This window comes from Crotalus tigris, unplaced genomic scaffold (genome assembly GCF_016545835.1).
Source record: "Crotalus tigris isolate CLP2741 ecotype Arizona unplaced genomic scaffold, ASM1654583v1 scf7180000020027.212742, whole genome shotgun sequence".
Lineage (NCBI taxonomy): Eukaryota > Metazoa > Chordata > Lepidosauria > Squamata > Viperidae > Crotalus > Crotalus tigris.
The window spans coordinates 121,944-138,206 of NW_024097824.1; the positions used below are offsets into that span (position 1 = coordinate 121,944).

The window sequence follows — 16,263 nt, forward strand, 5'->3', positions numbered from 1 at the left end:
AGAAATGTCTACTTTTTGTTCATTATTTCAACTTCATTATTGAAATTCTGTTTCAACATTCTGATAAAATATTGAACTTCTAATGTTATCTTATTGCTAGCAATATATATATATATATATATATATATATATATATATATATATATATATATATATATATATATATATATACGTTTGGTGCCTTATTAAGTAGTTCATGAAGTAGCTTTTTGGCTTTCCCACTTATACTTGAATATTCACTTTTACTTGTCAGTTCATACAAGCTTATTTCTCTAGAAATATACTTGCACTCACATTTTATGTTTAATATTGCTAATTATTATTAAATGCACTGTTAGAATTGCATTAGTGAGGCTTATATTATATAAGACTTCAACAATATTGCTGCCTATGGAATTCCTTCACCAGCAAGCAAAAATTTGACATTCTCTCAGGCAGACTTCAGTTTCCTCCCCATTCCTCATTCCTGTTTTATCTGTATCTCTCATATAAAATACAGTTGTATACCTGGGTCACATATAACCAACTCCTCCCTTTCATTTTAAGGCTTATTTTTATAAAGACTACAAGCAGAAGGAGAAAAAAGGAACAAGAGGTTTTGTGCTGAATGATGGATCTGCTAATCTTAAACCAATTTAGGATCCTTACCTACAATGGATATGCCAATCACAGAAAACAACAGCTATGCTTCAACAGCATTTTATTACACCTCACTTCCAGCACAAACTACCAATCAATTCAGGTTAGAAGGCAGACACTACATGAAACACTGGAGCTCTATTATTATAGGGCATAGTAGCAAAATCTTGAAAGCCTGACAGAGATTCCTTCCTGTATTAACCTAACGGTAAACTTGAGATTTTCTCACCTGCTCCTTTCTGTATGGGCTACATAATGGTTATGTAATTCTTTCTTCAAAACAACTTTTATATTCATCTGTATACAAACTTTCCAGAGATAGACACATCAAATTCACTTCTTTCCCTGCAAGATAAATATCTGTTCTACAATCCTTCCATTCTATGGAGGTTGCATGTTCATTTAATGAACATTGCAGAACTAGAAGCATTTATATGAAGTAGGGCATGATTGAAGATAGGTAAAGGAAATTAAATAATTCTGTTTTACTTGTTTTTATAAATTGACTTTCTACTCATCTACAGATTAGATGCACACAAGAAAAAATAAGATTTACAGTCTTAAATTTCCTGCCTAATTGTAGTTATCTGAAAATGATTAAAATAACAGATATTATATGGCAATTTATCTCTAAGTTGGGGAAATGATGAATTGATGTTTTCAATTCATTGAACTGAAAGCTGATTGGAAGATAATAGGAATTATGGTATGTTATTTGAGACAAAACTAAAGGACCTAATCAATAAAGAGTTTATTCATTTTCTCTTTACTTTCCATCCTCTTATGTTACTCTCTACAGAATAATAAAGTTGGAAGGGGCTTTGGAGATATTCTAGTACAATCCCTTCCTCAAGCAGGAGACCCTATATTGTTTCAAACAAAAGGCTGTCCAATGTCCAAGTAAAATGTCTTTTTATTCTCTCTTAGTTTTGTGCCTTTTATAATGTTAAAGCTTTTAATATTAACTATATTAATAATTAGTACATTTGTGTTTTTAATGTTGTTGTACGCTACCCTGAGTCACATTGTGAGATGACGAATAAAAAAAATAATTTACGAGCTTCCGGTGGTTAGCGACGGTGATGGCGGCTACTTTGTAGCCGTCCTCCTGAGACGGTGTCAGATCCGCGGAGCACAGCGTACATCAGCTGGCCCACGGTTCGAAATCCCCTTCCCGGGCGAAGGGAAGGGGTAGAGACTGCATGAATAGAGGTAGAACCTCTTAACCTTCCCTGGATTTCTTTTTTGGGGGGTAGAAAGAGTGCTCCCTCGAAGTTCGTGCCTTCTCCGCCTCTCAGTGAAACGCCGCTACCATCTCCGCGCTTAAAGCTTTCTGGTGAGTGATTTTTAAAGCGGACAGAACTGTTTAAAGGATTTTATTTAGAGTTAGAGATCTATTTTTTTCTAATTTTCTTTTTAGCTTATGTTGATTTTTTTTTTTATTATTATTTTTTCTTTGGGCGGAAAGTGAGAGTGAGAGTGAAAGTAAAATGGCACTTTGAAAGTTTTTTTTTATCTCCGGAAAGAAAAGGCGGACTAAATGAAATGTATGCTTAGCATTGCTTTTTCTTTTTCCCTTTTAAGTTTCTTTTTCTTTTTTCTTTCAAAGTGCTTTGTAAGTTTTTTATTTTTATTGTATTTTTCCTGGTCTTTTTTATTTGTAAAGATTTAAGCAATTTTTTTTAAGAAGAAAGAAAGAGAGATTAATTTTAAAAAATGGCTTCAAAGAGACAACCAGCTTCTATAGTTTCTAAGGTGATTTCCTCCCCTGTTATTGCAACTGTTCAACAACAACTTAAAGTAACACCACCGGTGCAGCAACCTAAGGCTACATCTCCACCTTCTCCTCCCCCATCAGGCTCGTCTGTACAAGACATTAAAGATATAATGGGAAATGCTGTGTCTCAATTTAGGGAGGAAGTGAAGCAACTTATTGAACAGAGCAAGTCTGAAAGTAAGGAGGAAATGAAGAAAGAAATTAAGGAGCTTTTTGCCCAGAATAATACCATTTTGAGGCAAGATATAGTTTCAGCCTTATCTGGATTGGCTCCTGTGGTCGTGAAGCTGGACTCCAGAGTGGAAGAAGTTGCAGAAAAAGTAGATTTTCTTGAGTATAAATTCCAAGATATGGAAAAAAAGATGGAAACTTCACAAGATGATATTCTTATGTTTCAGTATAGACAGATGGATCAATGATCTAGCTGTTGTTTTGAATATAGATAAAGATGAACTACGTGGAGAAGTGGAAAAAATCTACAGAGTTAACTCTTGGATTGCAAAACAGAAGAATCTGCCAAGAGATGTGGTGATTTACTTTGCTAAGAAGTCTCTGCACAATCAGATTTTACAAGCTTTTTATAACAAGAGATTCCAGATTGCTGCCCAAGATGTCATCATCTTAAAGGAAATCCCATCCAAAATTTTAAGAAGCAGAAAAGATTTTGCTTTTTTAGCTAATGAACTTAAAACAAGATTGATGCCATTTAGATGGGATATTCCAATGGGTATTGTTTTGAGCCATGCGGGGACACGTTATAGACTTAACACGGTAGCTAAAGCTAAAGAATTTTATAATACGGTCCTGGGAGCAGGCTCATCTTCATTTATGATTCAGAGAGCCTTGAGTGACAAAGAGGTGGAACAGCAGTCTGAAGGACCAGGTTTGATGGCTGCTGGTTAGGTGGAATGGATGCGTCAAGCAGAGGTTAAAGAACAGAGAATGACTCGTGCAGCACATAAACGTAAGGAGAAGGAACAACAGAAGAAAGAAGCTAAAGAATCTTCTCATCAGATTGTTTCGATGCTGGTGGGAGGGGCAAGACCCAAAAGTTCTGCAACATATTCTTCAGTGGCAGATCTCGAGGGAATCTTCTCCAGGCTCCTGGTTGAGGGAGATGGCAAAGTTCCTGACCTGGAATGTTAACGGCCTTAATTCCCCCCAGAAGAGAAAGAAAATCTTTCATTATTTAAAGCAACATAATAATGATATTATTTGTTTGCAGGAAACTCATATTTTACTTAAAGATCAAAAATATTTAGCTAATGCTCGCTTGGGATCTCATTTTGCATCTCCTGCCCCTGGGAAAAAAGGGGGTGTGGTTATTTATGTTAAGCAAAATCTACCAGCTTGCCTGGTAGAATCAGATCCTCAAGGAAGATATGTTATGATTGAACTTGGCTTATATGGTAAGAAAATACTTATAGTGGGTTTGTATGCACCAAACCAGCAACAGGAACAATTTTATAGGTTGTTACATCAGAAAATAACTTTGTTGGATTATAGGTCTGTGATATTAATGGGAGACTGGAATGGTGTTTTGGATACACAAAAGGACAAAAAAGGTTTTTCTATCTTTTTTAAACAGGCTAACCTACCTAAAGCCTTTTTTGACTTGAAAGAAGATTGGGAATTGAGAGACTATTGGCGTGAACGTAATCAAGAGGAAAGAGACTTTACCTTTTTTTCTGATAGACACCAATCTTTTTCAAGGATTGATTTCTTCCTGATTACAACAGATTTATATAATAGGGTGAAGAATGTAAAAATTTTTCCTAGGTCATTGACGGATCATAGTCCAGTCTGGATGGAACTGGTTGCCGAGAAAGAGGAGAGGAGATCCTGGAGGTTGAATGAGAATTTATTTAAACAAGAAAAAAATGTTCAAAAATTGAAGAAATGCTTAAAGGATTATTTTGTTTTAAACATGTATAAAGGATAAATTTTATACAATATAATTTGGATATGGAAAAATACCATTTAGCTTTTTTATAACTTTTATTAAAAAAAAATTTTTTTTGATATTTTATATTTTTTCTTTTTCCGTCTTTTGTTTTCTTTCCTCTCTTTTTCTTTTATCTTTTATCTTTCTTTCTTTTTCTTCTTCTTTCTCTCTCTCTTTCCTCTCTTTTTTCTCTCTTTTTAAAGTATTTTTTAATGCTTATATCATAAATATTTTATTGAATTTTTTTTTAAATGGGCCTATATTCAGTTCTGGGAAGCTCGGGGAAGGGGGAGGGAGGGGTGGGTTTGGGAGGGATTGGGCAAGGGTTGTTTTGTTTTGTTTTTGTTGTTTATTTGTAAAACTTTTAAAAATTTTCAATAAAAAAAAATAATAATTTACAGGACTATGATTATATGTTAGTTATATCTTCATACTGTGCTGGGGGCAGAAGCAAGAATGTTGTGAAGCAAGATATTGTCTAAATAATCATACCCTATTCCAGAAAATACTCAGTAAATAGTGTTCTGGATTTCAAATTTTCTCACCGTTTAGAAGGAAGTAAAAATACAGAAGGTCCTCTCTACAAATTGGATAGCCAAGCTTCTGACAATGGGTACATCTTCTACAGATGTGGGGAACTAGCTGATTTTAATCAAATGATTAAAAACTTATTACAAAAAACATAGTATTCCACATTTAAAATAAATTAAATTGTAAATGTCTGACAACCATTTATATAATTCTTAGTTCAGTTAAGCCACTTTTACATGATACAGCTTATCAATCAATCAATCAATCAATTTATTTTTTCTTTTTTCTTTTGTTGAGAGGGAAAGTAAAATGGCAATTGGAGGTTTTCTCTTTTTTTAAGGGAACGGAACGAACTTGGTTACTTAATTATTTCTTTTTCACTTTTCTTTTTTATAATGATTTTTTGAAGGAGGACTTGGGTTTTAGGAGGATTATTTCCCCTCTTTTTTGTTTATTTTTTTTACTTTTCTAAGGGATTTTTTCTTTGTATTTTTTAAGAAGGAAGAAAGAAGAATTTTTTTTTTTTTTTTTAAAAAAGATGGCTTCAAAGCGCCAAGTAACTTCTACAGTACCTAAGGTGGCTTCTTCTCCGGCGATATTACCAGCACAACAACCTAAAGCCACACCACCATCTTCTCCTCCTATGCAACCAATAATGGTAAAAGACTTGCAAGATATAATGGGAAATGTTATATCTCAAATCAGAGGTGAAGTGAAAGAGATTTTAGTGGAGAATAACAGTATTTTGAGGCAAGATATAGTTTTGGCTTTAAAAGGACTTGCTTCTCTGGTTGAAAAATTGGATTCTCGTGTTGAAGAAGTTGCAGATAAAGTGGAGGTGTTGGAGGAAAAATTTGAAGGAATGGAAAATAAGATGGAAAATTCACAAGATGAGATTGTTATGTTTCAATATAGAGAGATGGAATTTGGTTTAAGAATTAGGGGTCTGAGAGAGAATATGCAACAAGACTTGAGAGAGATGGTAGCAAATGATTTTGCTGTGATTTTGGACAGAGAAAAAGAGGAAATATCCAGAGAAATTGAAAAAATATTCAGAGTCAATTCTTGGGTTGCAAAGCAAAGAAATCTGCCAAGAGATGTGGTAATTTACTTTGGGAAAAGATCTCTGCGTAATGAAATTATACAAGCTTTTTATAATAAGAGGTTTCAGATTGCTGCACAAGATGTTATAATTTTAAAGGAGATCACATCTAAAATTTTAAGAAGAAGAAAAGAGTTTGCTTTTTTAGCAGATGAACTTAAAAAGAGGCAGATGCCATTTAGATGGGATATTCCGATTGGAATAGTGGTGAGTCATGCGGGGACACGTTATAGACTTAATACTGTTTCTAAAGCAAAGGAGTTTTATACTTCGGTCCTGGGAGCACGCTCATCACCACCTACAATGTTAAAAGCATTGGATGAGAAGGAGGCAGAACAGCAGTCTGAAGGAGCTGTATTGATGAAAGCTGGAAAACTACAGGCTGAGTGGTTTCAACAAGCTGAGATGAAAGAACAGAGAATGAATTGAGCTGCAATAAACGTAAGGAAAAGGAACAACAGAAGAAAGAGGTTAAAGAAGTCTCACAAGAATTTGTTTCTGAGCCTGTGGGAGGAGCAAGACCTAAGAGATCTTCGGTGCAATCCTCAATGGCAGATCTTCAAGCAGTCTTCTCTAGGCTACTGGATGATGGAGATGGTAAAGTTTCTGACATGGAATGTTAATGGCCTTAATTCCCCTCAGAAGAGAAAGAAAATATTTCATTATCTGAAGCAACATAATAATGACATTATTTGCTTGCAGGAAACGCATATTATTTCTAAGGATCAAAAATATTTAGCTAATGCTCGATTGGGATCTCATTTTGTATCTTTTTCTGTTGGGAAAAAAGGGGGTGTAGTTATCTATGTTAAGCAAAATTTATCAGTTTGTTTAGTAGATTCTGATCCTCAAGGGAGATATGTAATGATTGAAGTGGGATTGTATGGCAAGAAAATACTTATAGTAGGTTTGTATGCACCAAATCAACAACAAGAACAATTTTATAGGTTGTTACATCAAAAATTGACTTTATTGGATTATAGATCTGTTATATTAATGGGAGATTGGAATGGAGTTTTGGACACATATAGAGATAAAAAAGGATTTTCTACTTCTTTTAAACAGGATAAATTACCTAAGGCCTTTTTTGATTTGAAAGAGGACTGGGAATTGCGAGATTATTGGCGAGAACATAATATGGAAGAGAGAGACTTTACTTTTTTTTCAGATAGACATCAATCTTTCTCAAGAATTGACTTTTTTTTATTACAATGGACTTATATTTTAGGGTAAAGAATGTAAAGATATTTCCAAGGACATTGACAGATCACAGCCCAGTGTGGATGGAACTGGCTACTGAAAAAGAGGAGAGGAGATCTTGGAGGTTGAATGAAAACTTATTTAGACAAGAAATGAATGTTCAGAAACTTAAAGAGTATTTAAAGGAATATTTTGTTTTAAATATGCATAAGGGAACTTCAATGGCAATGGTATGTGATGCAAGTAAAGCTTATATGTGTGGGGTTTTGATACAAATGAATAAGGTTCATAGACAGAAACAGGTGCAAAAATGTAAGGAGTTGGAAGATGAGATTAAATTAAAAGAAAAAGTTTTAATTTTGAATCCTACAGATGAGAAGGTTAAAGAATCTATAAATTTGCTTAAAATGCAATTTAATATGTTAATGGCGGATTAAACTGCAACCAATTTACTTTATATGAAACATAATACATTTTGTAACGCTAATAAGCCAGGGAGATGGCTGGCTTATCAATTGTGAAAGAAACAGAAGTCGAGAATTATAGATAAAATAAATCATAATGATAAATTGGTATATCAGAAGGAATTGATTAAGAAATCTTTTTTAGATTATTATACAAAATTATATATGGGTAGGAAAGTACAGGCTTTAGATATAGATAAATATTTACAAGATGCTCATTTTCCTAAGTTAACAGAAGCTCAGAAACAAGAAATTAATGGATTGGTCACTATAGAGGAAATTGTTACAGCAATTAAACAATTAAAAGTAGGTAAAGCACTGGGTATTGATGGTTTGACATCAATTTATTATAAGACTTTGATAGATGAGATGATAGAATCTTTAACGGAACTTTTTAATAATATATTACAGGGATTAGAGACCCCCCTGTCTTGGGGTAGAGCTTTTATATCCTTGATCCCAAAAGAGGACCAAGATCTTACTCTACCCAAAAATTATAGACCTATATCTCTTTTGAATGTAGATTATAAGATTTTTTTGAAAATGTTAGCTAATAGACTTATGACTGTGTTGAATCAACTAATACATATGGATCAAAATGGGTTCATAACTGGAAGATATATGAAAAATAATGTTAGATAAATTATTAATTTAATAGAATATTTGGATAAGAACAACCAGATTTCTACAGGATTGATATTTTTAGATGCTGAAAAAGCTTTTGATCAGTTAAATTGGCAATTTATGTTAAGATTGGTTGAGGAAATGAATTTTGGAGATAAAATTTTACAGGCTCTTTGAGCCATTTATCAAAAACAAATGGCACAACTTATAGTTAATGGAGGTTTATCAGAGGTATTTCCAATTGAAAAGGGGACTAGACAGGGTTGTCCATTGTCACCTTTGCTATTTGTTTTAACCTTGGAAATTTTGCTGATCAAAATTCGTGAATCACAAAGGAATAGAAATCAACAAAAATGATTATAAATTAAGGGCCTTTGCAGATGATCTGGTTGTTACTTTGTCTCAACCAACTCATTCTGTAATGGAGTTGTTACAATTGATAAATCAGTTTGGACAAGTTTCAGGTTTCAAGATTAATAATAATAAAACTAAAATATTGTCAAAAAACATGACCAACTTGGATAAGGAGATCTTAGTTAGACTGACAGGTTTTGAGACTGTTAATAAGGTAAAATATTTGGGGGTTATTTTATCTGCTTCCAGTGCAAAACTGTATAAAAATAATTATGAAAGGCTGTGGTTTAAAATACAAAAGGACTTAGAGAATTGGAAAAAGCTGCAATTGTCTCTATTGGGGAGAATAGCAGCGATTAAAATGAATGTCTTGCCAAAGTTTCTTTTTTTATTTCAAATGATACCTATTTTAAAGAAAGAAGCAAACCTAGATGAATGGCAAAAAGGTATCAATAAATTTATCTGGGCAGGGAAAAAACCAAAAGTAAAACTTAAAATTATACAAGATATACGAGAGAGAGGTGGACTCAAGGTACCGAATTTGAAATTGTATTATGATGCTGTGGTTTTAACATTAATTAGTGATTGGGTTAATTTAACAAATGTAGATATACTCCTTTTGGAGGGGTGGGATTTATTATATGGATGGCATGCCTATTTAATTTATAATAAAAAAGTTGACAGGGTTTTTAAGTCTCATATTTTAAGAACTTCTTTACTTCGGGTTTGAAAGAAATATTATAGAATTGATTCAAGAATTCCATTATGGGCTATTCCATGGCATGCAATAGAAGGAATAAGGAAAGGAGTTAAGATGGATAGTATTTCTTATATACAATTACTTAAGTGGGATGGAAAAAATTGGCAATTAAAATCTATGGATGAATTAGCACAAGAAAATATTAATTATTCATGGTTTCAGTACAGACAATTATTGGAAAGGTGGAAGATAGATCATAAAGTGGGTTTGCTTAGAGAGGTTGAGAATTTGCTAAAACAAATTAGAGATCAAAGTCGAACCCATATAAAAAGAATTTATGGTGTATTAGTGGAATTGGATTCAGAAGCAGGATTAGTTAAAGATTGTATAGTTAAATGGGCTCAAAATTTTGATGAACCAATTTTATTAGATACATGGGAGACTATTTGGGTGAGGAATGTTAAATTTACACAAGCGCAAAATTTACGGGAAAATTTCTATAAAATGTTTTATAGATGGCACCTTGATCCACAAAAAATGTCTTGTATGTACTCAAATTTGCAGCCTAAATGTTGGAGATGTGGTTGCTTGGATGCAACGTATTATCATATCTGGTGGTCATGTAAAAGCATAAAAGCCTTTTGGATCAAGATATGGTGGAATATTCAAAGAATTTTCAAAAGAAGGATAAAATTTACCCCACAATTGTTTTTGTTGGGTATTGTTTCTGATTGTGATGACAAAGAGATTATTTTAATGTTAAACTTAATTACAGTGGCAAGGTTGTTAATAGGACAATATTGGAAGAAGGAATTTTTGCCTACTTTGCAAGAATGGTTTCTTAAAGTTTCTTATTTACCTGAAATGGCAAAAATTTCGGCTTTTTTGAAAGATCAATCGCAAGAGAAGTATCTCTTGGTGTGGAAAAGATGGATAAATTTTATACAATATAAGTATGATATAAGAAAATATCATTTAGCTTTTGAATAATTTATATTTAAAGTTTAAGATATTATTTAGAAGTGTAGAATAGTTTTGTTTTGTTTTTTTCCTTTTATTATTTTTTTATTTTTTTTTCTTCTTTTTCTCTTTCTGTTTTTTTTATATATAATGGAGTTAATGTACTTAATAATTTGTTTATTGAATGTAATCATATTTGTTTGAGGTTTATTTGAGTTTAAAAGTTTTTTCTTTTAAGTTCTAGTTAACCCTGTATTCAGCTCTGGGAAGAATGAGGGAGGGTTTTGGGGTGGGTTGGGAAGGATTGGGAAAGGGGTTTTTATTGTAAAATTGTAAAAATTTATAATAAAAAAAATCAATCAATCAATCAATCAATCTGTTTATTACAGCCATAAGGCCAGACATAATCAAAATGTATAACAACAGTAGCAATTTTACTTCCATATTTACAGGATATAAAACCACCAAACATTCAATGTAATATAATCCAAAATTCTCAAAATAAAACATTGTATTAAAAAAAATATTTTCAGACCTTAATAATGGTGCGGTGTATTGTGCAAATGGTGGCACAAAATTGGGCAACCTGAATTGATATTTTCAGATCCTTATCCGAAAGTAGCAACTTTAGATAAAATTCATATCCCCTGCCTGGAAATTTCTTAAATATCGGATATATAAGAATCTGTCTAGAGCCTTTATATAAAGAGCAATGAAGCAACATATGGCTTAGAATTTCTATAGAGCCATCACCACATGGACACAACCGAATGTGCATAGGAATGCCCTTAAACCATCCAAAAAGGACTGCCAAGGGTAATGCATCCAGCCTGGCTAAGGTGAAAGCTTTACGAAATTTTGAAATTGTAATGGAAAATAGATAAGAAGCTGGAAAGAATCTTTCTGGAAGCAAGTGACAAATGTTGGAATGTGCCACCTTACTTAGGTTTGTTTGGAGATCTATATCCCAGATTCGTTGTTTCAAGGCAGTTCTAGCATTATCAAATCCTAATGAACACAGACTTTCCATAGAGAAGCCCAGCGATTTAATTTTATCTAGGGCTTTTTTCCCCACAACGATTTAAAATGATCTATAAATACTAATGGGGCTAAACCTACAGGCATCAAAATTAACTTTAGCCAAAAGGTAAGAAGAAGGAACCATGCTCTAGCTTCCAATGAAACTGTACTTTTAGGTACCAATAGTATGGCTCTAATAAACTTATTTTGAATAATTTCAATAGCATTAAGCTTTGCAAGTGAACATATTTGCGAGCCATAAAGAAGCTGAGGGACTGCCTGAGCTTGAAAAACCTTACAAATTGCCGGGATAAAGTAAGCTCCCTTTGAATGATAAAATTTTATGATAGCTGATGAGGTATGCTGTGCTACACTTGCCCGATAAAGAAAATGAGTATTCCAGAATAGGAAGGCATGAAATTGCACTCCAAGATATTTATAGGTACGCACCTGTTCAATTGAAGTCCCATCAATTTGCCATTTATGGATCTTATGATGGTAAGAGGCAAATACTAAAATTTTAGTTTTTTCATAATTTATCAAAAGTTTGTATTCTGTGCAAAATAAAACTAGTGCCCTAAGTGCTTTTCTCATTCCCACCTGAGAAGTGGACAAAATGACTATATCATCGGCATACAATAGTGCTAGAATTGCACGATCAGCCAAGATAGGTGGATGATGGGCTGGATCAGCAAGTACTTGCATTATTGGATTTAGAAACAGATTAAAAAGTAGTGGAGCTAATATGCAACCTTGCCTTACACCATTATAAGTTGGAACTGCTTTAGATAAATGTCCCTGGGGGTACATCTAATTTTTAGGGAGGTATTTGAATAGAGTGACTGAATAAGAACCAACAGCCTTTTATCAGTCGTGGAATGTCTTAGACTATACCACAATCTCTCCCTTGGTATTAGATCAAAAGCTGACTTAAAATCAACAAATGTTGCATAAAGAGAACCATGAGAGGGGGTAGAATATTTTTCAGCCAAATGATGCAGAATTAGACAATGATCCAGTGTTGAACATTCCTCCCTAAATTCAGCCTGTTCTTCAACAATAATATTTCCATTTTGTACCCAATCCACTAACTTTGTATATAAAAATCTGGCATAAAGTTTATTTATTGTATTTAATAAACTAATAGGCCTATAGTTTACAGGGTCAAGTCTACTTCCTTTTCTTTTGTATATCAGTACTACAATGATTCCAGTCAGGTCCTATGATACAGCTTATCCATTTCATACCTTCCAAAGATGTTTGGGCAACAATTTCCTATAAGATTTCTCTGATTCGTGTGTGTGTGTGCTTGAATTATTTGTAAAACAAAGGCAGAATACAAATAAATAAAATAATATTAGAGTTTTTAGAAAACTAAAGAATTGATTATTTGCATCTATGTATTTTTGCTCATTATATGAAGCCTACCATACTATATAAAGTAGTCTTGGAGAATTCTGAAGTAAGAGTTTAGGTAGTGGTTATTTTTTATATTACATATTTATATTTTATAGTATGTTATCCAAAATGAAATATTTCACCAAAATAAGGCATTTTCATTTCAAACAATATAAACCAGTCTTAACAAGAACAAAAATCTAGTTCTTCAGTCTAGAATGATTTTGAATGTCCAATACTGATAATGTAGTGGAGGATTTCCATTACAAAAATCATTATCTGTTTGTATATCTGTATATCTATATATATATATACTGGGAAAAAGTGATAGAGATAAATGAGAAAATGTAGTTCTCCTTTTTTTACATTTTTATATGGTACCTCTTTTTTTTCATCCTCAGCTGTAAAAACAAGTTATACTTGGAGAAGCTCCCAAACACTAGTATAATTATCCCATTTCATAATGAAGGTTGGACTTCACTTCTGCGGACTATACACAGCATTATCAACAGGACACCAAATAGCCTGATAGCAGAAATTATTCTTGTGGACGACTTCAGTGATAGAGGTAAGGAAAAAAGCGAACAAGATTCACATCACAATTGTTGATTACAATTTTCTTACAAATTATAATTCTTCTTTGGGGAAAATCTTTTTTTTCTTGTAGGAACTTTGTGTTCAGTTTGGTATTATTAGTAAAAAAAATATTTGGCTTAGTTCTTTTTTTCCCATTACATTATGTAGAAATGACAAAGGAAGGCTTAGAAGTTTTGTGTTTCCTTTCCTCTAAGATAGAATAGTTAAATTGTTGAATGTATTTGTAGTTTTCTAGATAAGTGTGAGTATGTGCATGCCTGTTTATGTGCAGTAGCAATAGTAGTATTCATCTGAATGAAAACCTTTTAATAAAGATGCTTTATTAGATTTACAACTTTTATATTTTATTGCATGATGCAGATTAACAGTTGTGCCCTAATAATGAGGTAGTACATTAGAATGATAATGTTATAAATTCAATTTTTTAGGGCTAGAAAGAAAAACTGTTAAAAAATATGAGTAAGCTCAAATTCTTTGGGACCAATCCAGCAAAATCAGATGCATTTCCATCTACTGTTTCTTGGAACTAAATTTTGTACTTAACAAAATTCTATGTATGTTCATTGTACTCATTATTCTACTTTATTAGAGAACTAATGTAATTAATATTTAAAGCATTAGACTAGACCTGTAAGAGGTTTAGATTGAAATCTGTGTTTATACATTGTTTTTACAAGACTAATCATTGTGCCCAAAATTCCTTATGAGCTTATATTAATGATTCATCTCATATAAATAGCCATTTTTATGGTTATCCACTTTTTAGAAGAAAAGCAACTTATATATTGCAAACACATAAATAACAGCACTTGAAATTAAAGTATAATGTTGCAGTGAAACACATTTAATCTCCAGTTAAATATACCCCATTTTTACTAAGGTTTAGAATATGATCCTAAGTATACTCTCTATGTTTCAGAGTAAGCCTGGTGAAATGCATTGATGCAACTTGCATTCTAGTGTAGCATTTCTTGAAACAGATTGACAAAAAAAGTAAAGCTGCTGAATCAGATTTAACTCTAAGTAACTTCATGGATATGTCCACTGGGTTTGCTTAGCCTCAATATAGAAAAGCTTTGTCATCTCACAAGCTATTATTTTTTTACCTCCCAGTCTAACTTATAATTCTGAGATTTATGTTCAAATACTAATTTGATTCAATCTTTCTCAGCTTTTTGAGATCAGCAGGTTGGGTGATTTATAGATTTAGAGTATCTCTATTTAATATGAGACCTATTTATACTATGTGAAATTCCTTTGAAATCTCCTTTGCATACAAACGTTTTCTTTTATATCTTAAAAAGAGAAATGATTTAGTAAAAGCCTTTCCTGGAGGTAGGGTACCATTTTAAAATATTTCTCTTTTTTGTATAACCTTTGCTTTTAACCTTTTCTTAGTTGTTAATTTGAATGCTTTTAGTTCTTTTTTATTTATGCTTTTTATATCACTGTTATATGTCCACAGTTACTTTGGATAGTGAGATAAACAGCATATAAATTTAAAAAATAAATAAAACCTGCCATATCAGCTCCAATATTATTTGGATTCTCCAATTCTCCTGAATGAGTTTCGAAAGTTGCAATTCTCCAGAAGGAGTTTCAAAAGTTGAAATTTCTAACAATAGTTAGAAACCCAATGGTTAGAAATCGCTGTCTTGGGAACTTTGCAACCAACCCTCCTTAAAAAAAAAATAGATTTTCCACCTCTATCTTTAGTTTGAATAGATATAATTTCATTGATTCCTTAGAAGATTTGCAGACATGTGAAAAATTCATTTTCATATCTGTTGCTAACAGTTGGTTCAGGGCAACTTCTGTTTCTTTGTAATTTGATGTAAAATCAACTTTGTTATTTTGTTGCAAATATGTTGCATTAATTATTAAGGTTGATATTACATGCTTTAGATGTGATTTCGTCCATAGCAACTAAGCATTTATCAGATGCAAATATTGTCTTCATTACTATTTCCAGTCTTTGGATGAAATGCTTATCTTACTCCAGATGAATTGTTGCAAACTTTTTCTATAATAATGCTATAGATAGTGGAAATATTTGAATTTTGTTGTTCTTGGATGATAAATCTTATCTTTTGCACAATTAAGAGAAAGAAATAAGATGTGCCTCAAAAACATAGTTTTGAATTTGTAGTTTTGAAGCTAAGTTGGTATGTGATATACAGAAGGAGTGGCTAAATATATGCTTTTCATTGGTTTATGACCACAATAATTATGTGATTTGAGGTAAATATATAGTAATAGTACCAACATTTTTAGAGAAAAAGGGGAAATGAGAAATGAAAACAATACCTGTGTACAGTATTTCCTTGAGTCCAGAAAAGACATCTAAGCTTCTGCACTGATTACCAATAGTCTTCTGTTGAACAATCTGTGTAGGAACACCAGAGAGAATTTCAGCAGAAGCCTACTAGTAATTAGTGCAGCTCACAAAGCAAAATTGTGATAATGGCCATACAGTTCAATCTGCTGCCTGCTGCATCTCCCAGTGGAATTTTAAGAGCAACCCCATGTAGACCAAATTGCAGTAATACACATACTGGATGATCAAAGCATGATGATTGTCATAAGGCTCTCCTGATACAAAATTGGTACACTGGAAAAATGTATGAAGCCATTGTGTGAGCCTCATCTGCCATCTGCCCCTCAAGGAATAGTTGTGAGTACAAATTGCACAACAGTCACTAAGAGGAAAATGCAACCCCACATAAAGGGCTAAAGCTGAAACATCTCCAAACCTGGATGGGTAAAATACATGCAGTCGCTCAATCTTGCCAGGGCTGAAGTAAGGTTTTTCTTCCCTATTCAAACTTGCACAATCTGACACTATGGCATATGTTTTATCATACCAATTCACCAATTCTGAGATTATATGGTGACATATATTACTATCACAGAATAAAGTAATATCCCTAAATTTATATGTGAACCCCTTCT

General features: G+C 32.7%; 1 protein-coding gene across 1 annotated transcript in view; it reads left to right on the forward strand.

The window, feature by feature from the left end:
- LOC120318068 (polypeptide N-acetylgalactosaminyltransferase-like 6) overlaps window positions 1-13,774 on the forward strand; it is a 71,267-nt gene extending 57,493 nt beyond the window's left edge. Inside the window, exons 5-6 of the mRNA XM_039365306.1 lie at window positions 13,116-13,282; window positions 13,740-13,774. Of these exons, the coding sequence (XP_039221240.1) occupies window positions 13,116-13,282; window positions 13,740-13,774 (202 nt within the window). The remainder of the gene's footprint in view (window positions 1-13,115; window positions 13,283-13,739) is intronic.
- The last annotated feature ends 2,489 nt before the right edge of the window (window positions 13,775-16,263 follow it).